The following is a 25,210-nucleotide window of genomic DNA, read 5'->3' on the forward strand; positions in this document are numbered from 1 at the left end:
TAGAACAGGTCTTACTCTAGCATGCATTTTTCTGAAGGTTATGAAGTCTGAAACTCAGCGTGTCATTAGTGACTTAATTACTAAATAATTTGCCAGAAAACCACAAATTTTTTGAGGAACAAACCAAAAATAAGAAGCAAAAAATCTATTCATTCTTTGAAAATCTGGACAGTTGGGAGGTATGGTTCAGCTGGAGCTGCATAAGTTTGCTGCCCTTCCCCCTCACAAAACCATGGACGGATGGAGCCTCCCCCCTGAGCCATTCCAATGATCCATTACTTGGCTGTTTCACTCCATTTACCATAAACACTAATGTGCATACGGATTTACTTCTATGATGATTTGAACTTCATTTTGAAAGTTTTATTTTGCATTTTACAGCACAAACACTAAGACATCTACTAAACAAACTTGGCATTAAAACTTCTCTGCCATTGAAACAACACTGAAATCCACATTCAAAGAAAATACATTTTACCGGTGGCAAATAAAGATTAATTCTGGGCTGTTTTCAAATCATAGGCCCCTTGCATATGAAACATACATGTGCTCTTTGATACACCTTCCTATTGCTTTGAACATTTTTCCAGTAAACAATGAAACAAAACGCATGCACCAATGACAAAACTGCCCAATTCAGAACATTTCCATCATAAAAGTCTACTCAAACTTCTACAGTCCACTATTATCAGTAAATATGCACAATTCTACAGTCCACCATTATCAGTAAATATGCACAATCTCTAAAGTAGTAAAAAAGTCATCTAAATAATTCCACATTAAATAAATCTGTAATGAAGAGGTTGCTGCTAGCAATCACCTTTATATTTCATGGTTTCATCGAAAAATAAAGTGTCTGATGCCCCTGAGGAATAAATTGCCTAAATTACATTAATAATAAGCTAGTAATATTGCAATAGGAAATGGATGGCAAACTGATAACAGGCTCATAGTATCTTAACTTTCAGTACGGCAGCATTCACCCCCTATGGGAGTAGAACCAACAACCTTCTGCATCAAAAGCAAGTACACAACCAGTTGTGCTATTAGCAATGTGAGCTGACTTACCATAATAAGCACTAAACTTCTCTTCCCCTGCAGCTCTCAGCTCCTTGTAAAATCTACTCAATACTCAACTGCATCTCAACTTCGCAGCACAAGAAATCTGGAAAAAGCCAAATTTATTGGGGTGGTCAAAAGGGCAAAAAACAGGGACACATTAAACATTGCTTGTATAATCTTGGAAAGCTGCTAGAATAAAATGCTGTGTTACCACCATACATTTTACTGCCAAGGTCCCTGTGCAAAAGAGTCAGAACAACATACCACTATGCCAAATCACCTGCTTTGTGAAAGAAAAATGCTGTGTTACCACCGTACATTTTACTGCCAAGGTCCCTTTGCAAAACAGTTAAGAGCAACATAGCACTACACCAAATCAGCTGCTTTGTGAAAGAGAGGAAGAGTGAAACTTAAATGGCTATCATTTAATGAATTCAGTTCTCACCATAGCTGTCAACCTCTTAGCACAAAACACCTGGACAAACCCAGTAATGAGGGAATACAGCCCTCAAACATATTCAGTGAATTCAGTTCTTGTCATAGCTGTCAACCTTAGCACAAAAAAACTGGACAAAGCCAATAACAGGGTATTACAGTCCCAAAAATAAGGACAAATTTCAAATAGTCATCTTATAAACTTAAAAAAATTGCTATAATAAAAGGTTGTGTTACTATATATTTATTGCTAGAATAAAAAGTTGTTTTACTATGTATTTTCTGAAGAATATGAAGTCTGAAATTCAAATGCCTGTCAATTTTACTTGACGGAACAAAACAATTTTCAGCAGAGGCCCAGGGAGAAATACTGTAGACACGTCTTTGTAAAATGGCAGAACACCAGAGCAAATCCACACAAACACAGGAATCAGATGCAGACTCCACACAGAAGGCACCCCAGCCAAGAATCAAACCAGAAAACCTATAGCTGTGAGGCAACAATACTGCCACTGCACCATCAAATATGTAAGGAATTAAACATTCAGAAACCTGAAGTCTGAAATTCAAATGCCTGTCAATTTTATTTAACATTTGTTAATCAGGACAGTCTGACTTGGAACAAATTTTCAGCAGAGACCCATGAAGAAATAATGCAGACATGTCTTTGTAACATCAGAGGACATGAAAGCAAACCCACACAAACACAAGGAGAAGATACAGACCCCCACAAAGAAGGCACCCCAGCCAATAATCAAACCTGAGAACCTGCAGCTGTGAGGCAACAATGCTACCATTGCACCATCAAATATCAAGCATTGCAATATTTACAAACCACAGATATTATGAGGATCAGATCAGATCAAATATGAGGCAAAAATCTGCAAAATGGTGGTGGGTAGGGAATTCAGGTCTTTAACACCTGCATACAAGGTACAGGGTTTAAGCCTGAGGTATTCCCTACCACACCACCATGAGTCTAACCACCAGAATATTGCACCTGGGGCATTTTCAACACACACACACACACACACACACCCAGTAAACCACCATAAATCCAATCCCTGTCCACACACACCTGACCTGTAGTAAACCACCATAAATCCAATCCCTGTCCACACACACCTGACCTGTAGTAAACCACCATAAATCCAATCCCTGTCCACACACACCTGACCTGTAGTAAACCACCATAAAGCCAATCCCTGTCCACACAAACCTGACCTGTAGTAAACCATCATAAATCCAATCCCTGTCCGCAAACCACCATAAATCCTATGTAAACCCGCGCAAATCCGACCCTGCCCATCGCGAGATCCTTCCCTCGACGAGACTGCAGCAAACTGCTGACGTTGCAGTCCGACATCAACGCGAGTTCCAGGACAGTCTATGCAGTTTAAAACTGCATAGACTTCTGGGAGCTGTGTTCTTCATGTTTCCCAGTCAGGACTGCTGCTGAGACATATGCGCATGCTCCAGACTGTCTCAGCAGCAGCCCAATAGCATGAGCCTCCCCTGATATGTTCACATCTCAACAGCTAACTACAAAATGCAGTCAGGCTCGCACATGCTCAGTATTTACATTCTAGTACAAGCCCTTGGATAGCTTCTTAAAGGTATATACACACATTGATCTACAGGGATTGTCACTGATGGTGTATTTATTTTTTTATTTATTTAACATTTGTTGACTGGGAAAGTCTGACTAGGTTCCACAGAGCCTGTTTCCAGCAGTGGCCTGGGGAGAAATGCTTCAGAGGCATGTCTTTAGAATGTGGGAGGAAACCCACGCGAAGACAGGGAGAACATGCAAACTCCACACAGAAAGCACCCCAGCCAAGAATTGAATCAGAGAACCTCTTGCTGTGAGGCGACAATGTTAACTGTTGCACCACTGCGCCGCCATGTATTATTACTGGAGGGAAGTGGGTGTGATTAAGTGATGGATTCTTTCTTGCAACATTTACAAGAAGTTTCTTTCTGAAGAAATGTTTTAATTTGTAGCAGAATTCATTGTGGGTGAGTAATGAGCTGATTTTAACTGGGGTGGAGTTCCAAGTCTTAGGGGCTGTAGTAGAGAAGCTGCAGTTGGTATGGTGCAATTTAATAGGTCTGAGGTATCATTTTATTTGGATCTAGGGTTGTTTGTGGCATTTATTACGGGCAGTCTACTGGCAAAAAAGAAAAGCTTCCATGTTTAACAGTTTATAAGCGAGAGGGTTTAGCAGCAGAATGCTTCTTTGTTTTGGGAGCCAGTTAGCTTTAGTGGGGACATTGCAAGAGTATTCTCTTTTGGATGCTAAAGTGCCAGATCTTCCAATGCTAATGGCAGTGGTCTGAAAAGAAGGAATGATGTCTTTGAAGCATTAGTTACAACCATAAGGCCATTCTTTAGTTGTGCTGGAATGATACCATTTATGATGGCTTTGAGAGGAAAAGCAGTGAGATTTTATTGACCATAGGAGGAGTGAGCTTTTCTTTTTATTTTGAATTTTCCGAATGGTTCTGAAGCTTAATGTCTTGGGCAAGTCAAATTCGAAGGTATTTGAAGAGTGAGGTAGTTTCAAAATAAATATTATTACTGTATAATATGGACAAAATAGTGAGGACAAATGCAAATTTTTTTTCTAGTGACAAAGTTTACTAATTTTGTTTTTCAGTTGTTTAGTATACGTGTTTTATTGGTGATCCAGGTGGTTAGGTTGGAGGTATCTGTTTCTAATTTGGATTTAATAGTGAAATGGGAGTTGGATTTAATAGTGAAATGGGAGGTGATTTTTTTCTATAGGTGACCATGTTATCTACATAAAGAATGATTTTAGGCTGAAATAGGCATGCAGGAGGTTTTTGATGGGAAAAAAATTGAGGTAGGAATAGAATTGACCCTAGGGAAACCACTTTACTGAGAGTGGCTACTTGTGAAATATTGAGTCTGATTCTAACTTTTAACTATTTGTTACTGAGAAAGGGATTAAACAAAGGGAGGGAGTCATGGCTGTCATCTGATGTGATGAGTGAGTTCAATAGTAGGTTATTGTCTACTATGTTGAAGGCTTTTGTCAGATTATAAAAAAAAAAAAAAAAAAAGAGCCTGTTAAAAGCCTATCGTCCATGATTTGGAGAATGTCATCAGTTAGAGTAAATAATGTAATGGTACTGTGGCCATCCCAGAAGCCATATTGATGAGGTTAACAAATGAGATGTTTATATATGTATTCGGTAAGCTGTGAGACTAGTATTTTCTCAAAGATATTCAGAGGTAGGAGGCCTGTTATTTGCCTTACGTTTTTGGTAATTTCAAGTTTGGTAAGTTGGAGGATAGGTTTTATTTCAGCTTGTTTTCTGTTGGTTGGCATAGTATAGAGATGATGTAGGATGGGACAAATATGGTCTTTGGATACAATGATCATCCAAGGTAGTAGTCCATCAGTCCCTGCTGGTGAGTCTTTATGGACTTAATCAAGTATTTTCTCAATAGATTGGTTTGTATTCTGTAGTGTAAGTGACTGTGAAGGTGGAAGGGGTGAAGGGAGGATGGAGAAATATTTTAATAAATTGGGCTGGCGCGGTTCCCTAATAAGATTGGTATGGTGTCTTCTAGTAGTGGTTTGATCAGAGGATTGCATTCAGAAATTTGGTTAATCAGTCTCCGTAGCTGTAGTTAGAACAACATATGTGAAGTTTGCCATATTGCTGTCCCTAGTGAATATAATCATAGAATTGAATTGCTTCATAATTCATAAAATAAATAATATCCGTTTAAGCTTTGACTTCTCTAGGTAACAAAAAATCATAACATTTGAATTGTGATAGGAAATTTGTTAAGCTAACTGGCGGATTAAAATGAGGAGAAATATTTGATGCAATAAACTGGCTTAAAAATTGCAAATCAGTTTATGTGCTAATATACAAAGATAGCCCTGGCAATTAAGTAAAGGAAAGTGAGAGCAGAACTGGAAGCTGATACGTCATAAACAAGCAATATTGTCTGACAGGTTGGGTGTTACAAGAAGAAAAATGGACCTCCAAAGCATGGGTGGAGGGTATCCCCATTCCTGAAAGATCCATTATTTGCCTCTAATGCCCACCCTGGAGAACATTATTACAGTTAGAAGATGGGCTATCTGTTAAGCTGGTTTGTATTATTATTAATAATATTATTATTCATAGTTTCATAGTTTCATAGTAGTGTACTAGGCTATCTGCCCTGGGGCATTTACAAGCCTAGCCAACAATGATGTGGCTTACGCCACCCCGTATTATATAGTTGCGCCTCTCTAGTAGTGACACATGTGGGACCCCATTATTTAGTAAACTATACCTCTGTCTAGTAGTGACACTGAGGTGACTCCCGGGGTAAACTTATGATCTCCCATCCATGCATCGAGATTTTTCTTGAACAGTGCCAATGAAGGGCTCTGTCTCACATGAACTGGGATTTTGTTCCAGAGTACGGGTAACCTCTGTGTTATGAGTCTATCCCTCCAGCATGTTTTATTCATATTTGTGCAGAGGTTGAAATCTTTAGCTCACGTGGTTCTGGTGGATCTGGATTTTTTGAGATGGAGCATGTCCATCAGTTCTTGGTTGGACATGGCCCTATATGTTAGGCACAAATCGCCTCTGAGCAGGCGGTATGCTACTGAATAGAGCTGGAGTTTCTTTAATCTAGCTGGATAAGGCACATGTTTGAGACCCATGATCCTCTTGGTGAGGTACTTCTGGGGTCTTTCCAGTTGTTGCATGTGCCGGGTGAGATACATCCCAAATGGAGCATTATATTCAATCATTGGCCTGATAAGGGAGGAATATAGAGGTACAATGACCTCCTTTAATCTGGATGAGAATCCCTTCATGATGAGATGGGCAAGGTAGAATGTCTTTCTGACCACTTTGGCAACATGGTTGTCAAAGGAGAGGTCACTATCGACTTGAGTCCCCAGGTCTCTGATTACTTCTTCCGTACTCAGTGGGTTATTGTCTATGTGATAATTTGTGGGTACTTTGTTTTTCCCAAAGGGGATGACTATACATTTTTTGGCGTTAAGTTTGAGGCCATGATTCCGGCACCAGTTGTCCATTTCAGTGAGACCTTTCTGTAGGATGTGTGTGTCAGCAGGTGAATCAACTATGGCACCCAGTTTGCAGTCATCTGCAAACTTTGTCAGCCATAATCCTCCCATATTTGCTTTCACATCCGAGAAGTAAATGCCGAATAAGAGTGGTCCCAAGACTGAGCCCTGTGGGACACCACTCGTGACTGGTTTTGAGTCTGACATGGCTCCAGCAATTTTGACCTTATGGGTTCTGTTTTTTAGCCAGTTTGCTACCCATCTTGTGACATATGGATTTACATTTAGGCTGCTGAGCTTGTCTATGATGCCAGAGTGTGGTATCGTGTCAAAGGCTTTAGCCAAGTCCAAGTAGGCAGTGTGGACAGCCTTGCCCTCGTCGATGGCACTAGTGACTGCCTCGAAGAAGTCAACCAGGTTTAAGAGCCAGGATCTGACTTTTACAAAGCCAAACTGGGTGGGATCAAGGGTCTGCAGATCTCCAATATCGCCATTTATGAGTTCCATGATGATTCTTTCCATAGCCTTGCAGACCAGGCTGGTCAGACTTATGGGGCGGTAGTTACCAGGGTCAGTAGAATTTCCCCCTTTGTGGAGTGAGACCACTGTTGCTGTGCACCAGTGTTCAGGTACATATCCTGTAGTGAGGCTAAGATTGAATAGCGTTTTTAGGTGCGGGTTTAGTTCATCTTGAAGTTCACATAACACGCAACCGGGGATACCATCGGGTCCCATAGATGCTGTGTTTTTTGCTTTGTTGAGTGCTGATTTCACCTGTATGTCTGAGATGACAGGTAGGTTACATTCAGCAGGGATAATTACTACATCTTTAGGGGCTGAGGGAGGGGAGAAATTTGCACTGAACCTATCTGCCAGAATATCGGCAATGTCGGTAGGGTCAGTGAATTTTTTGTGTACCAACTCAGAGCATATCTGAGAATTTCCTCCCAAGGTTCTGACATAATTGAAGAAGGCCTTGTGATTGTCTTTGTTATCCTTGGCAATCTTTCTCTCAAAGTTGGCTTTAGATGTTTTTATGAGAGAATGTAGTTTTTACTTGTGCTGATCAGGGAAGCCTTTCCCTTGTGGGATTTGGCTTTGTCCTGCAGTAGCTTCCTTCTTTTGTTGTACAGTTTGTTTATAGCCAGGGTCCACCAAACCGGGCGTTTTCCCTTGGTGGAGAGGGTCTTGGTTTTAGTTGGGATTGCTTGATCCATGCATTCTTGGAGATGTCCGTAGAAGGCTGTTGTGTAGGATTCAGCATTTTGGGATGTGGTTTCCATTAACCCAGTAGGCTTAAAGGATATCATTTCTGACTTAAGGAGTGTAAAGTCAGCTTTTGAGAAATTTTTCACTGTAGTCTTTTGTTCTGGGGGTGGAGGTGGGATATGTACATCCAACGTGATCAGTTTATGGTCATATCTTACTAGTGAGGGGTTTATATCCGGTGCGGAGCATTTGGACCCCATGTTTGTGATAATCAGGTCAAGTATATTATCTCTCCTCGTAGGAGAAGTGACCAGTTGCTCCATAGCATTTGAGTTAATGAATTCCAGGAATCTTTGGGCTAGGGTGTTAGGGCTAGAATAGTGGGCCCAGTCTATGTTGGGGTAGTTGAAGTCACCCAATATGATGGTGTTTGGTGTGACATTCATATCCTCCAGTGTTTTCAGGAATGCCTGATGGGATTCCTGGGATTGGGAGGGTGTTCTATAACATGCGACCAGTTGTATGGCAGTTTTGCCTATGGTGAGTAAAACTTGTATGGTTTCTGATGCTTCATGGGTAGCCACCAATCGAGAGGTGTAGGTGTCCTTTATGAAAATGGACACTCCCCGTTCCTTTGTGGTTCGGCCTGGAACTTGAGGCCGAAAAGCATGATATGAGGTATAGCCTGGTAGCTGGAGTGCTCTCAGGAGCCTTGAACCAGGTTTCAGTTACTGCACAGACATCGATGTTCTCCATACTGAGAAGTGCTTGAGTGCCTGCATCTTGAGATTTAGACTTCTGGCGTTGAGCAGCATTACCCTTAATTTTTTCCATTTTTGTTTTTACGGAGGTTGATTTGTCTTTTGAGCATTGCCTAAAAAGGCACTATGGGGTGGCAAGAGCCTTGGCTAGTATCCGGAAGCCCAGTGGTGACAGGTGCAAGCCATCCCTTGCAACGCTGCTTGTCCAGCATGTCATCCCAGGCTGACAGACATTGGATCCCCTAGAATGACACCAGTGATTAAGCCAATTGTTAAAACTGATCATTTTGTCTTTGTACTGAGGCATCATTCTTGGTGAAGGCAGGATGCTGCTCAGGGTCAGGGTCATACCAGTCTGGGCTACATAATCGGAGAGCTCCTCAATGTCTCTTTTCATGTAGTCCAGGGAGGTACGTCTCAGGTCATTCACACCAGCATGGACAATGACTGAATCATACTTGTACTTGCTTTGGAGTGACCTGAGTGCATGTGTAATGTGGCGGATCCTAGCTCCCGATAGGCAGCTCACCATTACCCTCTCCTTATTCAGCCTGGTAAGTGGAACGTCGGTGTGTCTGACTATAGAGTCACCTATTACTAATGTCTCTGGCATAGTGTTTTGCCTTAGGGGCTGTGATTGTGTGACACACCTGTTGTTTGAGGTATGTGTTGTAGGTGTTACGTTTTGTGGGGGTGTATTTCTGGGTGTCTGCTTTGGAGGCCTCTGTTGTTTTGGTAAGTTTTTTATAAGAGCCTCCGAGTATGTCTTTGTGTTCTTATATGTTTGGTTTGTAGTGGTGGTGGTTTTATGTGTGACCAGTTTTGCTTCGGGTGTGGGTACCTTCTCCTCCTGTCTGGTCTTGCCAGTCCTGAGTTGAGAGAGTTCAGCCTCCAGTCTGGCTATATAGTTGCATCTCTCACAAGTATTTGTTAGTAGGAAGGAGGAGAGGGTTGTCTGTGTACATGAGACAATTGTAACATTGTCTTAAGATTCCCAGGTTAACCAGCTGAACAAGAGAGGATGCTAGTGGTCCACCACATGACATACTAGAATATTATAAGGAGTGCTGTGCCTTTAAGGGAAGTGGGTATTCACAGGGGGTAGTGGATGGCTGTAGTGCTTACTTTAGTATAAGAGTGCTTACTTTATTATAAGAGTGCTTTATTATGATATAAATACAGTGGATATAAAATGTGTACACACCCCTGTTAAAATGCCAGGTTTTTGTGATATAAAAAAATGAGACCACAATAAATAATTTCAAAACTTTTCCCATCTTTAATGTGACCTATAGCCTGTACAATTCAATTGAAAAACAAACAAATCTGTTGGGGGAAAAATATAAATAATAAACAATGTATAATAAGCTGGTTGCATAAGTGTGCACACCCTTAAACTAATACTTTGTTGAAGCACCTTTTGATTTAATTACAGCATTCAATCTTCTTGGGTAGGAGTCTATCAGCATGCCACATCTTGACTTGGCAATATTTGCCCACCCTTCCTTGCAAAAGTGCTCCAAATCTGTCAGATTGTGAGGGCATCTCTTGTGCACAGCTCTCTTCAGGTCACCCTACAGATTCTCTATTGGATTTAGGTCTGGGCTCTGGCTGGGCCATTCTAGAAGTTTAATTTTCTTCTAGTAAAGCCATTAATTTGTTGATTTGGATGTATGCTTGGGGTCATTGTCATGTTGAAAGGTGAAATTCCTCTTCATCTTCATCTTCATCTTTCTATCAGATGCCTGAAGGTTTTGGGCCAATAGTGACTGGTATTTGGAACTGTTCATAATTCCCTCCACCTTGACTAAAGCCCCAGTTCCAGATGAAGAAAAGCAACCCCAAAGCATGATACAGCCACCACCATGCTTCACCGTGGGGATGGCGTTCTTTTGGTGATACGAAGTGTTGTTTTTGCGCCAAATGTACCTTTTGGAATTGTGGCCATAAAGTTCAACCTTGGTCTCATCAGACCATAACACATTTTCCCACGTTTTTGGAAGACGTGATGTATTGTTTTACAAATTTTACCCAGGCCTGGATGCATGTTTGTGTAAGAAAAGGCTTCAGTCTTGCAACCCTACCCCATAAGCCAGACATGTGGAGAATACGGGAGATTGTTGTCACATGTAATACACAACCATTACTTGCCAGAAATTCCTGAATTTTGGAGGGATGTCCAGTTTTTTGCAATGTTATTGTTGTCCCATATCTTCTCCACTTTTTAATGAATGTCTTCACTGTGTTCCATGGTATATCCAATGCTGTTGAAGTTTTTTTTGCACCCTTCTCCTGACTGACACCTTTCAACAATGAGATCCCTTTGATGCTTTGTAAGCTGTCTGTGAACCATGGCTTTTGAGCAGGCAACTGAGTAAATGTCAGGAAAATCCGAGTAGGACAGCTAAACTTTATTTAGGGTTAATCAGAGTCTCTTTAATTGATGGCAGGTTTGTACCCAAGAAGACTGAATGCTGTAATTAAATCAAAAGGTGCTTCAACAAAGTATTAGCTTAAGGGTGTGCACACTTCTGCAACCAGCTTATTGTATATTTTTTATTTTTTATATTTTTCCCCTAACATATTTGTTTGTTTTTCAATTGAATTGTACAGGTTATGGGTCACAAAAACCTGCCATTTTAACAGGGGTGTGTGCACTTTTTATATCCACTGTATAGGAATGTAGTAAAACTCATAATGTACAAAATCTGAAGTGGCAACAAAAAAAAAAAAAAAACTTTACTGTAACATACATTAATTAAAAAGACATTCCCTAAATCTCACCTCATAGAATAAGACAAAACCCACTCAAATCTCACACACAACTCTTAGCAAGGAAACAAGGAAAAACAAATTTTGTAATTTCTCCAGTCAGTAAAGCACCAACAGAAAAATCCCAGCAACCTGAAAACAGCAATAGACCAAATTTGTTTGAGTAGTGGTACTGTTAGGGTTTTGTTTGTTTTTTTCAGAGGGTAAGGAGTAGGTTTAGAGTTAGAGGCAAGGATAAGGTTAGGGTTATCACAAATGAGTAAGGATGGGCATGTATTACTTTCCCTGCCCTTGGCCCTGCACCTTGCCTTCTGAAAAATGGTACCACTGCAAAACTAGGCACAAACAGTAAACACACAAAAACACACATACAGACAACTAAATCTATCCCCTTACCTTGCCCTTACTGTAACTCCTACCCACAAACACTTGCACGCGCGTGCACACACACACACACACACACACACACACACACACACACACACACACACACACACACACACACACACACACAAGTAAATATATTCTGTTATTAACCTTCGTGTAAACACTCCCATCTGCTAAAACTTACCATCTTGCAGGTTTTGTCACAATGGCAAATTCAACAAGAATGTTGCTCAGCAAAATTAATACTTGGTAAAAGCAGTATACAATTCACCTTGTTGAGCAAGTGAGCATTTGGCTAAGTGAATTGCTTTCATGCCACACATGTATACATATATATATATATATATATATATATATATATATATATATATATATATATAGTTTGTTAAACCATTTGTTGAATGGGATAATCTAACTGGGCAAAATGCGCATGTTTAGTGGAGGCCCAAAGAGAAAATTCAAGTTCTACAAGTATTTACAGACAAAATGCATGGATTTAAGGACCAAAGATAAAAAAATACACAGTTTACATGCTAAGAACATAGGAGTTTTAGGTACAGTTTAGTAATCATGCAGTTTACATATTTACAGGGATAGATACCTGGATTATTACTGCAGTGATATCATGACGATCATGATTATTGACCAGGAGTGGCACAGGTACAGAGCCAGTTCTTTTAAGTGGAGTTTCAGTTCAGTTTTGAAAGTCCTGGAATTTTCAGTTTATTTTATTGAGAATGGAAGAGAGGTCACTACTTTAGAATTGAGGTACAGTATAATGACTCAGCAGCCCAGCCTTGTTGCAGTTGTTGGTTGCACTTAACTGCAGAGAGATTATTTATATATTTATATATATGGATTCCTGTCACTGGCTTGAACCATAAGTGGTGTGACACAAATGACTGAAAACTCATTTGACTGACTCACAATTCATAGAAAACATTTTGCACAACACATGCAACATTAATAAATATGTTTGCAGCAGGGCAGACTCCCCTACACCCACAAGTGGAAGACATTTCCCCCAATACCCACTTGCTTATGTATATTAATGCCTTGGTCAAAAAACTGTGATGGAAAGAGAATAAATACACACACAATGAATCAGTGATGGCACGGAAATGCAAATGTCTGCAGATGTGGAGATGTGACGTGATGGTTGGCCCACAGGCAAGAATAGCTTTGGAATATGCCTGTCTGTTAGGGTATCGACAAACTGCTCCTGACTCTTCTTTTCCTTGTCTGAGTCAGATGTACTTGCAGTTACAGCAAGGCCTTTTTTTTTTTTGTTATAATGTTGAAGCTTCCAGATATATTGAACGTTTTGGCGTTAAGAGTGAGAATGGGTATGCAAGTGTTTGTAGGTTACAGTTTGAATAAAAACTAGGGTGGGGGACAAGTTTAGGTTTGTATGTATGTACTTGTGTGTTGGAAGGTATTGGAGTATATGTGAGTATTTTTGTTAAGGTAAGAGTAAGGGGTAGACAAGGGGATAAGGTTAACATTGTGCAAGTGTGACAGTATATGTGAAGTGTGTGTGTGTGTGTGTGTGTGTGTGTGTGTGTGTGTGTGTGTGTGTGTGTGTGTGTGTGTGTGTAAGTGTCTTTTGTAGTGATACTATTAGGGAAAAGCTTGTTGGTAAGGCAGTGTGTAAAGATGGGGTTAAGGACACTGGCAGGGATAGGATTACTGTTGGCACAAATGAGTAAGGTGGTACTGGAGGCAAAGCCCCCTCTCCATCCTTACTTATGTGTGCTAACTCTAATCCTTTGCTGCATCTAACCTCGGCCCCCCACATTATCCTAGTAAAAATACTTTCCTTAAAAGTTCAGCTATTTAGACAAAGAAGGTTTGAAGGCGCTGCTAAGTTTTTTTTTTGGTGTTTGCTTTTCTTTTGCTATCATTATAGTTTTGGTCATTTTTTTATTTCAATGTGCAGAAATCGATGTAGTGTGCATTAATGTTTCTGAACACCGCTTTCCATAATATATTCATATATAATATATATATATATATATATATATATATATATATATATATATATATATATATATATATATATATATCTGTGTGTGTGTGTGTATTAATGTTTTTATATTTTTGATGCAAAATAGTTTCTCTCTGCCTAAGATTTGAAAGCTCATGTAAGATACGTAATTCTTGTTAGAGTTAGGATTTTACATCCATAATGTAAGTTATGTTAACGTATATTAAGTTCTTCACAGAAATCTGTATGCACACACACACACACACACACACACACACACACACACACACACACACACACACACACACACACGCACGCACGCACATGTACTGACAGACATGCAGATGTACAGTTTATCATGCATACACACAAACTCAGACACACATGCACATAAACAGAGAGGCCCAGACATTTACTCACATGTACATGTGACATAGCACACACACATCCATTCACAACCCCTTTTTCCCATTTTTGCACATAGGGTCAGGGTGTCACATCAACAGTGACAATCAAGGTTTACAGTGCCAGGTAGCTAGCCCTGCCACAGTAGTTCTTCTACACCATTGCACCTATGGCCAGTTTAGAGTGCTCAGTCTGCCTGCTGCATGTCTTTGGAATGTGTGAGGAAACTGAAGTACCTGGAGGAAATCCACATGAGCACAGGGAAGATAGGCAGACTCTGTACAGAAGGCACCCCAGACAAGAATTGAACTAGGGAACATGTTGCTATGAGGCACCAGCACTGTCCACTGCACCACTTTGCCACCCTCAAATATGCACACACACACACACACACACACACACACACACACACACACACACACACACACACACACACACACACACACACACACACAATGGTCCTTGTAACAGTTGCACAGTGACTTCCATCAGTGACTTGTTTTACTGTGTTATGATTAATGAGCAGAAAAGAAGTGGCAGACAAAGGTAAAGATTTTAGTTACAGGACACAGATTTCATGCAATGAAAAGACAGACTTTTTTTTTTTTAACTGAGCACTGCCCATACACTAATTCACCCTTTTGGAACATTGAGTATCTTGTGGGTGTCACTGATTCTTAAAAAAGTAATAAACCATGATGTAAGAAAAAGGGCAGACTAGTATGTTCAGGTACAGAGAAGGATACTTTATACTGAAGAAGGTTCCATGAGGAAGAACCCTACATTATGAGAAGCAGCAAAAACACAACAGAAACAGGAACAGGAATACCACAGGCAGGACAAAACTTCTTTATTGCACAACGTTCTGGTACCTCGGCTTCTCGCCTTCTGTTGGAACATTTCTTTCAGTATCATTCTGTCCCTATATATACACCCTTGTATATATAGGGACAGAATGATACTGAAAAAAAATGTTCCAACAGAAGGCGAGAAGCCGAGGTACCAGAACGTTGTATATATAGGGACAGAATGATACTGAAAGAAATGTTCCAATGGAAGGCGAGAAGCAGAGGTACCAGAACGTTGTGCAATAAAGACATTTTGTCCTGCCTGTGGTATTCCTGTTCTCGTTGTGTTTTTGCTGCTTATTGTGGTTTGGAGTTTGGGATCATTTATGTTTGGATATACTACATTATGAGAAGCCTGGACAACACAAAAAACTCACTATATCAAGACAACAGTAGCACAAGAGCAAGACAGAAAAATGGAAGTAGAACATATAAGAAGTAATTAATACAAGTGCATCATAGAAAACAAAGCAATGCCACATTTGTGTGTCCAGTTTTTCCAGGGTTTTGTGTGAAGAATATTAGCATATAAACTTGCAAGTAGTGTGCCTGTCAGCATTCGTAATGTTCATAATGAATACATGGCTACACAGTAAACCTAGTGTTGTCCATGACAAAGTGTCAGCTGTAGTTAGTCGTGTTTTTTTCTGTTTAGGGAACATCACCAGCTTAAACAGCTACTTCCTGGAAAATGCCTTTGTAGTCTTGCTCATGTTCTAGTTTTGTCATGACACAATTACTTTGATTCCTTGTATATAGGTCTCCCTAGAAGTGAAATATCTCAGCTTCAGTTAGTGTAGAATTCCTTTGTAGGGTTAGTAACTGAAACTCTACTTTCATAGCACATTTCACCTGTTCTTCAGTTCCTGCATTGGCTGCTGGTTAGATTCTGTATTATTTTCAAGGTTTTTATTCTAACTTATAACTAATTAGATGAACTGGCTGTTAATTACTTGAAAGAGCTGTTAAAACACTACCACCTTAACAAGTTATTTGCTCCTCTTTTGTTTTTCAATGAAACCCTTAAACTTTGGAGCACCCTGTCCAGGTAGATAACACTATGAAAGTATAACTCTTTTGGACAAGCTTCTGGAGGTCCATAATCTCAACTTTTTATTTTGTTTGATATTGTGAGGAATATTTAATTATTTTACTTCGGATACATTTGAGTAATAGCTGCTTCACATTTCAGTTATTGTTCAGTACTTTGACATTATGCATAAGGACTTGAATATGTCTGAGAAAGCATAACATTATCAGTGATAAAGATTTGAGAGACATCTAGGACATTATAGACACCATCAGTGACAGGGACCTGGATACATCTAGGGCAGTACAGACACCATCTGTGACAGAGACCTGGATACATCTAGGACAGTGCAGTCTCTATCAGTGACAGGGACTTGGATACATCTGGGACAGTACAGACACCATCAGTGACAGGGACCTGGATACATTAAGACAGTACAGATACCATCAGTGACAGGGACCTGAATACATCTGGGACAGTGCTGTCACTATCAGTGACAGGGACTTGGATACATCTAGGACAGTACAGACACCATCAGTGACAGGGAATTGGATACATCTGGGACAGTACAGTCACTGTCAGTGCCAGGGACCTGGATACATCTGGGACAGTACAGACACCATCAGTGACAGGGACTTGGGTATATCTGGGACAGTACGGTCACTATCAGTGACAGGGACTTGGATGCATCTGGGACAGTACAGTCACTATCAGTGACAGGGACTTGGATGCATGTGGGATAGTACATACACCATCAGTGAGAGGGACCTGGATACCATCAGTGACAGGGACCTGGATACATCTGGGACAGTACAGTCACTATCAGTGACAGGGACTTGGATGCATGTGGGATAGTACTGTCTCTATCAGTGTCAGGGACTTGGATGCATGTGGGATAGTACAGACACCATCAGTGACAGGGACCTGGATACCATCAGTGACAGGTACCTGGATACATCTGGGACAGTACAGTCGCTATCAGTGACAGGGACTTGGATGCATGTGGGATAGTACTGTCTCTATCAGTGACAGGGACTAGATAAATCTGGGACAGTACAGTTGCTATCAGTGCTAGAGACTTGGATACACCTGGGACAGTACAGTTACTATCAGTGACAGGACTTGGATATATCTGGGACAGTAGAGTCACTATCAGTGACAGGGACTTGGATACACCTGGAACAGTACAGATGCTATCAGAGACAGGGACTTTGATACATCTGGGACAGTACAGACACTTTCACTGACAGGGATTTGGATGCATCTGAGACAGCATGCATCCTGCAGAGATTAGTGTAAATGTTGTAGACTCAAGAAATGTTTAGCAAAACCCAGGACATGCATTAATGATATTACCTTGAACATGATTTAGGCAACACAGATGCTAAGGAATAGAGTTTGATGTGCCTGAGACAGTAGAGACCTTTTAGATTATAAGGTATAGTGGCCATGCTACATCTAGGACATACTGCAGAGTATATCATCAGACATTCATCCTACAACCAGATAAGGGGTTATGCAGCTTCAAATATAGAATAAATTCTGTCAGCTTTGATGCAGCTTGTACAGCACAGACTCTGCATGGCTTAAAATTTGGGACATAGATTCAGCCACATTTGGAACAGCAGTGGCACTATAGATCACAGCAGCAAGGATACAGATGGTGCTGTGATTTATACAGTCAACGGTATCAGATGGGACATTAAAGTGGGTTAGTGAGTGCTAACAAAGCCAATACTGTAATACAGGTATAGTCTTGATTCGACAGACAGGTTAACAATTAGGTTACAGGCTGATTATAAACTAGGTTTAAATAGTGCTGTCAGCTTAAAACCTATATTAGTAAAAAGACAGAGAGAAACCTTGTAACTTATTATCCATAATGTTTGATTTATTGTGATCTGATGTTTTAATGTTGCTATCTATTCTCCTAAAAAGTTTTTATTTTATTAGTGTATTCGTGAATACTTTATGTGTTGGGGAAGGGTATGAGAAGTTTGTGATAGGCTGGCTGATATCATGTGATTTTAAAGGCACTCCTATTTAAACTATATGGGATGTATATTGTTTGACACTCCCGGTCAACAAATTTAAATAAATAAAATAAATAAATAAATTATAGCACTGAGGAAAGGTGTTAAACCCGAAAGCTTTGCAGCAATAAATTGGATTCTTTTTGACGTTTTATTGAGTGCTTGCACAGGATATAAGTCACATTGTTAAAGAAAGGACTTGTAGACTCAGTGCACATTCCTCTTTTTTTTCTGGCATTTTATGTGCTCCTTTGCTCCAAATGTAACTGTAAACCTTCAACAGTTTAAAAGGCGCCCCAGTACTTCCTGATTGTGTATACTTTCCCTAGCTCTGCTTTATATATTATCCAGTTTTTGAAAGTTCAGAATAGAAACTGCAAGTAGAGTGACATTTTTTCTGTCTTATTTGTAGGCCAGACCCCGGCTGCAACGTGGCGGAAGCTCTGCGTCATTACATAACAGTCTGATGCGAAACAGCATTTTTCACCTAATGATTCATACACTGGATCCCCTTGCAGAAGGTAATCCTCCATGCATCATTTTAGTCTATTAATACAAACAAGATCTGTTAATGTAATGGAATGACTTTCGGAAAATGTCTGTTTGGTTGTTGTCATATTTGTCCCATATTTCTAAGCCTTCAAAGGCTGGAATTTGAACATTTGCACGAGATCAGTTCACCCTCTTGTAAAATGTTTTATTTCAACTCAGCAGCTGTGTATGCACGATAATACTGTCTTTATGTTATCCAAATGAAAAGGGAGAGCTGGGGACAGTGTAATAAGAGTGATATCATGCATGTGGAACCATTTTGAAGCATTTTCTCTCACTTGTTTGCATTATGGTCACAATACAGTAACCCCAAATTATCTGAAGAAATTGCTTTCAAGTCAGGTATACAACTTTGGTGTGACAGAAGAAATCCATGATTTCAGTATCAAAATACAGATGTCTCCCTTTCTCATGACATAATACTTGTTACTCCAGCAAACAAAAAACACAAATAGCAATGTAGTGGTAGTCCCTTGCATGAAAACATTTTAAGAATATTTTATTGCTTTTGTAAGCAAGGTTTCAGACTGTATAACTGTCCAACTTCAAAGAGTAACTTCTCAGAAAGGCAGGGTGTAATTTAATAACATTGTCGAAGCAGTTTGCTTATGTGTGTGTATGCATGCGGCCATGTGTACATGTATATGTGTGGTAACTTATTTCATATTCCTCTAAAGCAACTAGCACCTTGGCACAAATGAATGTCTTTCCTGTGAGTTAAGTTTGTCAAGCATTCTACATACTCAAACCAAGAAGATTTGTGCACATATAATTTCAGACTATTTTAACATTCTTAGATTTCTGGAAGGTTTTCTCACATATCATTTCCGAAGATTTTGAAATGTAACAGCACCACTGTTGAGATGCATTTATCATCACCGTCTGACCCAGTGTTCTATCCAGGGTACATAACCTTTAGTCAAACAGAGCAGTTTGGGGCAGTGGCACTGATCTACATATATTTTGCTCTAAATTCAAATTAGGCATGAATTGTATTGTACTTTTGATATACAAGTAGCAATTATGTATATATATATATATATATATATATATATATATATATATATATATGGTTTACTATCACAATGCCGATGTGCAATTGCACGGCTATGAAGTATTCGAACAACAGATGTTCGAATACTTCATAGTTCGGCAGGTTATGTGAGCGAACGTTATCATTGCGAATGGACTGTGCATTCGCAATTATAACGTTCGCTCATGTGAGGGGATCGCGGTACAGTGTGGTTAGGGAAATACATCCCTTTCCTCACTGTAGTGCGATCTCGGAGTTGGAATATTAAGTTGGGGGTGTGTGGGGGGTGCAGGGGGGCTTGCCCCCCTGCATAACTGTGAGTTTAGGCTAGTTAGGTAGGGAGTTATGGGATGGGTGGGAGTGCTGTGTATTGTCGGAAATATCGCGAGCGACATTTTTGACAATACACAGCTGTTTTTGGCATTAGGGAAATATGGAAATGTTCATTTCCGATGTTTAAATTTGAACATTCAGACACGTTTTATTCTGAGTTTCGAATTTATGATAGTAAACCAATATATATATATATATATATATATATATATATATATATATATATATGTATATATATATATATATATATATATATATATATATATATATATATATATATAGGGTCTATATTATATCATCGAATGCTTAAAAAAGCGAACGCTGATTGATCTACCTAATTTAAGCAAAAGTTTACAATCTCGAACTGTCAGATCAGCGATTTTTTTCCCAGGGAAACAAATCGCTGATCCAAAACACATACACACAACACAAGCACACCAAATAAACAGAAATCCACACACATACACCTAAAATCTGATACCTAACCCTACACTAAACTATGCACACACCACTAACTACCCACTTACCTTAACCCAAACCCTAACCCTAAGGTCCGTCACTATCGCACACTCACCTCACCTGCTCCCTAACCCTAACTCACTTAAATCTGCCCTAACCCTCATGTCCACACAATCGCACACACACCTAACCCGAGCCCTAACCCTAACTCACCTAAATCACCCTAACACTCACATCCACACAATCGCACACTTACCTGAATCCGACCGGTAACTTTCCACCATAACATTGAAAATACCGAAGCAACAGAAACGGACAACCGAATTCTTTCCCTAGGAAGAAATTTGAGTTTCTGCTGCTTTGATATTTTGCAGTTTCGCGAAAATAAGTTAGATCAATCAGCGTTCGCTTTTGTAACTGTTCGAGGATATAATATAGACCCTATATATAGGGTCATATCTAATGGCCAAATCAACATTACACCGAATTACACATTGCCAGACTAATTTAACGAACATACACATTGCTGAATACTCAAACGGCTGAGCTACACTATGCCGAATAGGAAGTTACCTCTGCAGTATAAATAAGGAGTACGTTTCTCCTATAGCATACCTTGTACAAGCAACAGCATGGCGGACTTGACAAGCAATGCATCTGGAGCTGTAGGTAGCATTTATAATACTAGCACGTCACAAACAGGAAAAGACGTACTAGTAATAGATGGCTTTATTTACCACCTGAACAAAAGAGCAAACCACAGGAGCTATTGGGTATGTAAATTCAAACATGCTCTGCAGTGTAAAGCAACAGCTATCACTGATGTTTTATCTAACAGAGGAGTTAATAAAGTCAGTAGAGCATAATCATGAAGGAGATCCAGGCGAGGTAGAAAGGTACACTGTATGCGACATGCTAAAGCAAAAGGCAGCATTATCTAGAGATATCCCGTGTCTAGTAGTTGACATTGCTGTTTCTAGTTCACCTATTGAGTATGCCACCTCTTTGCCAAGTAGGAAAGTATTACCACAACAAGTAAGGAGAGTCCATACATGATCCTAACTGTCCTACTGTAACACTAAGAAACCCGAATATTTTAGACTACTCACTAAAGATGGGTGAGTTTACCATGAAAAGGTTATCTGACATTAGTGAAGAACACATAGTTATAGTGTTATCTACAAAAGAAAATCTGATGCAGTTATCTAAAGCGGTAATATGGCTCATGGATGGTACCTATATCACTAAAGGGATAATATGTCGTCAACTGTACACAATTCATTCCTTTATCACTGTTGGAGGTTATTGTAAGTCTGTGCCATTAGTCTATTGTCTGATGTCTAAAAAGTCATTACGTTCTTATAATCTCATGTGGCAATATATTTCTGAGTTACTAAATAGCACCGGTCAGCAAATAGAATGCAAGTACATCCTTTGCGATTTTGAAATTGCCGCCATTAAGAGCTTGAAAATAAATGTGTCTGGTGTAGTGAGCAAAGGTTGCTTTTTCCACTTTGCTCAGAATCTTTGGAGGAAAGTGCAAATGTTGGGACTAGCAATGTTATACAATACTAATGTGACATTTAAAATTTACATTAAATGATTAGCTGCTCTTTCTTTCCTGAGTGAATCGGAAGTGATTTCAACGTTCCAGCAACTAAAGGAACAGTTTCCAGCAGAGGGAAAGGAGTTGATTAAGTATTTTTTTGAATGGTATATATTTGGTAAACCAAGAAAATTTACGACCAGATCAGCTGCTTAGGTTCGTTTTCCTCCACTATTTCCAATAAAATTTTGGAATGTCTATGAGCTGAATGAAATGTTCTTGCCCAGAACACAAAATAGCGTAGAAGCCTGGCACCGGAGATTTAAGTGTCTGGTTGGAAGACATATGTGATAATGTGTACTATTGCTCGATAGCAAAATAGGGTAGACAAATTAAGAGCTAGAATGAGTGTAGGCTGTCCACCCTCTCCTAAACGCTGGAAGCTGATTAGATGACATGAACAGTTCCAGCATATATTTGAGAATCGCAAAGCATACACTTATATGAAGTTTATCACAGCTATTTCATTATTACTGAAGATGTAGGATTATGTTTCTTGGGATTGGAATTTTGTGGTCTACATTTGTGTTGATAACCAGTATTTGTTTAAGTCATCTGTTTGCGTGAATTGCACATGTGGTCATAGTCTTTCTTTCCAAGGTGTGCACTAACGGGATGCTGGTGTGCTGGTCAGGTCTGCTATTTCTTTTTCGGCAATATGTAGTTCGGCGTACTGTGACTCGGCCGTTTAAGTTTTTGGCAATGTGTACGTTCGTTAACTTAGTCTCGGCAATGTCTAGATATGAACCCCTATATATATATATATATATATATATATATATATATATATATATATATAAGTATGTTTGCAGAAAGATGATATAAATGCAGCAACTGATATTGCAATAAGAATAAGGCAGTGTAATGCAATTCATTTTTGAGAAGATCGAAATACTTGTTTTACATTCAAAAACTACACACTTTCCTTTCTTTTGGGATTAAGTAGAAAACCATGAAAGGGTAACAGAAAATGTAGCGTATCCACTAAGAGTCCCAAAATGTGATGGCATTCATGCTTGAGGGAGGGTATGTGTTTGAAAGGCTGCATTTTTGCTGTGTTTTATGAATTTTATTTTACTAATAAATGTATTTTTGAGAGATATTTGGACTCTGCACGTTCTGCTATTATATTCTGGGACCCTTTTATAGACTCTTTTATAGATAGTTTGAAATGGATTTACTCTCAAAGAATGATGTTATCCTCCAGAAATTTATACATGCATTGTGCCACTTCTTAATTAGTAAACACCAATCTTCCTCCCATGATATATTTAGTAAATGGGAGGGAGGTTGATATAATGATTAAGGTGTTTACCTTACAGACACAAGGTGCAGGTTTGATTCTTATGTGGGGTAACAGGCTAGGCTTAAAATGGCCCACAAGAGCAGCCTAGTACTATTCTATGCACCTATGAACTGTTGGAGGATGGCGCAGTGTCGCTATTGTTAGTGATGCTGCATCATAGTGCCTGGCTTTCCAGTTTAGTTCTCTGCTAAGATACGTTCCTTATGGTTGCATGTCCTTCCTGTGTCTGTGGGATTTTCTGGGTAAATCTGTTTTTTAAGAAATAAATAGCCAGCAGCAAGGTGACTGTGAGATATTTTATTATGATGAATATAAGACTTCACAAAACAGACCGGTTTCGGCCCGGAGTTAACCTAGCCTTCTTCAGTGTTACAAAAACAAAAGGACATAAGAAGTCTTAAATAGCAAAAAGTAAATGAAAAAAAGCACATGACTGGCTGACACCCAGTTAGTTAATCATTCATAAATATTCATTAAGCCCTGGATAGAAAAGAGCACCAAGTTTGGTTATCCATTTTCTCTCCTTAGTGTTTAATTTATTATGCCATCCAGATTTATGGGTACGATCCCCGATAAGCTTATCAATGATAGAAAAATGAAATTTGGCTGTCTTATGTTTTAAAGTGTGTTTATAAAGTGCATTAGTTGTTCTCTTACATTTGATGTCACTCAAGTGCTCAGAGACACATAACTTAAATGGTCGAGATGTCTGGCCAACATAAAAACACTGACAACTGCAACATGCCATATAGATGACCCAGTCAGTGTTACATTTGGCACAAAACCTAATATCATAGACAATACTAGTATTTTTGCTGGTAAATTATTTCATTTTCAAAATGTATCTACAATTATTACAGTGGCCGCAAGGCATACAGCCAATAAGTTTATCACCCAAAGTAGTAGTTTGAGATAGTTGGGGCAACATAGAGTCAGAGTGATGCTTATAATGATTAAAATAAGCTCCTAGATTTTTACCCTTCCTAAAGGAGAAAGAGCAAGAAGACGGTATCAATGTATTCAAAGCAGCATCAGCTGTAAGTATATTCCAATTGTCCCTAATAATATCAATAAACCTATAGGTATTTCTTCCATATGTGGTAGTTAAGCGTAATTTGTTAGAAGATGATGGTTTATTTTTATAGGTCAACAAATCCTGTCTTGTCAGACCCAGTGCATGATTCTTAGCCATGGTTACATAACCCGAACTGAAACCCCTATTAATAAATCTGTCAGAAAGATCCTGACAGTGGTACCGAAAAGTGTCCTCATCCGAACAGTTACGTCTAATTCTAATAAACTGTGATTTTGGGATGTTCCTGGCAATATGTTTAGGATGAAAGCTGGAGGTGTGGAGTAAGGTATTATATTGTGGAAACTTTCTAAATACCTGAGTGTTAAGGGTATTGTCATCATTTCTGGATATCAAAACATCCAGAAAAGTGACATGATCCCGATCAAAATTAATGGTAAAATGAAGTCCCCATTTGTTATCATTAAGATATTCTACAAATTCATGAAGATATTCAATATCAGATCTCCACACCATCCAGCAATCATCCAAGTATCTGCGCCAAATATCAATTTCCGGCAGATACAAATGATGTGTATCATCATAAATGATGATCTCTTCAATATGCCATGAATAAATCAGCATAAATGGGGGCAATAGATGCCCCCATAGCAGTGCCGTTAATCTGAAGATAACATTCCTTATCATAAAAGAACACATTCTTGGTGAGCACATGTTCAGTTAGATTAATCAAAAAAGTGTTGAAACCGGGTTGGTACATATTAGATTTGTAAAGCCAATATTCGATATCATCCAAACCCGCCCAATGAGGGATATTAGTATACAATGAGCTCACATCTAAGGTACACAACCACCAGTCATCCTCAATTTGCATATCATTAATGATG

General features: G+C 39.3%; 1 protein-coding gene across 1 annotated transcript in view; it reads left to right on the forward strand.

Moving 5' to 3' along the window:
• The window catches only part of SLC24A2 (solute carrier family 24 member 2), a 2,356,155-nt gene that overhangs the window by 934,031 nt on the left and 1,396,914 nt on the right, over window positions 1–25,210 (forward strand). The window contains exon 4 of the mRNA XM_044061027.1: window positions 18,414–18,522. Coding sequence (XP_043916962.1) covers window positions 18,414–18,522 — 109 coding nt within the window. The remainder of the gene's footprint in view (window positions 1–18,413; window positions 18,523–25,210) is intronic.

Source organism: Protopterus annectens, chromosome 2.part0, assembly GCF_019279795.1.
Source record: "Protopterus annectens isolate FY-2018-M chromosome 2.part0, PAN1.0, whole genome shotgun sequence".
NCBI lineage: Eukaryota > Metazoa > Chordata > Ceratodontiformes > Protopteridae > Protopterus > Protopterus annectens.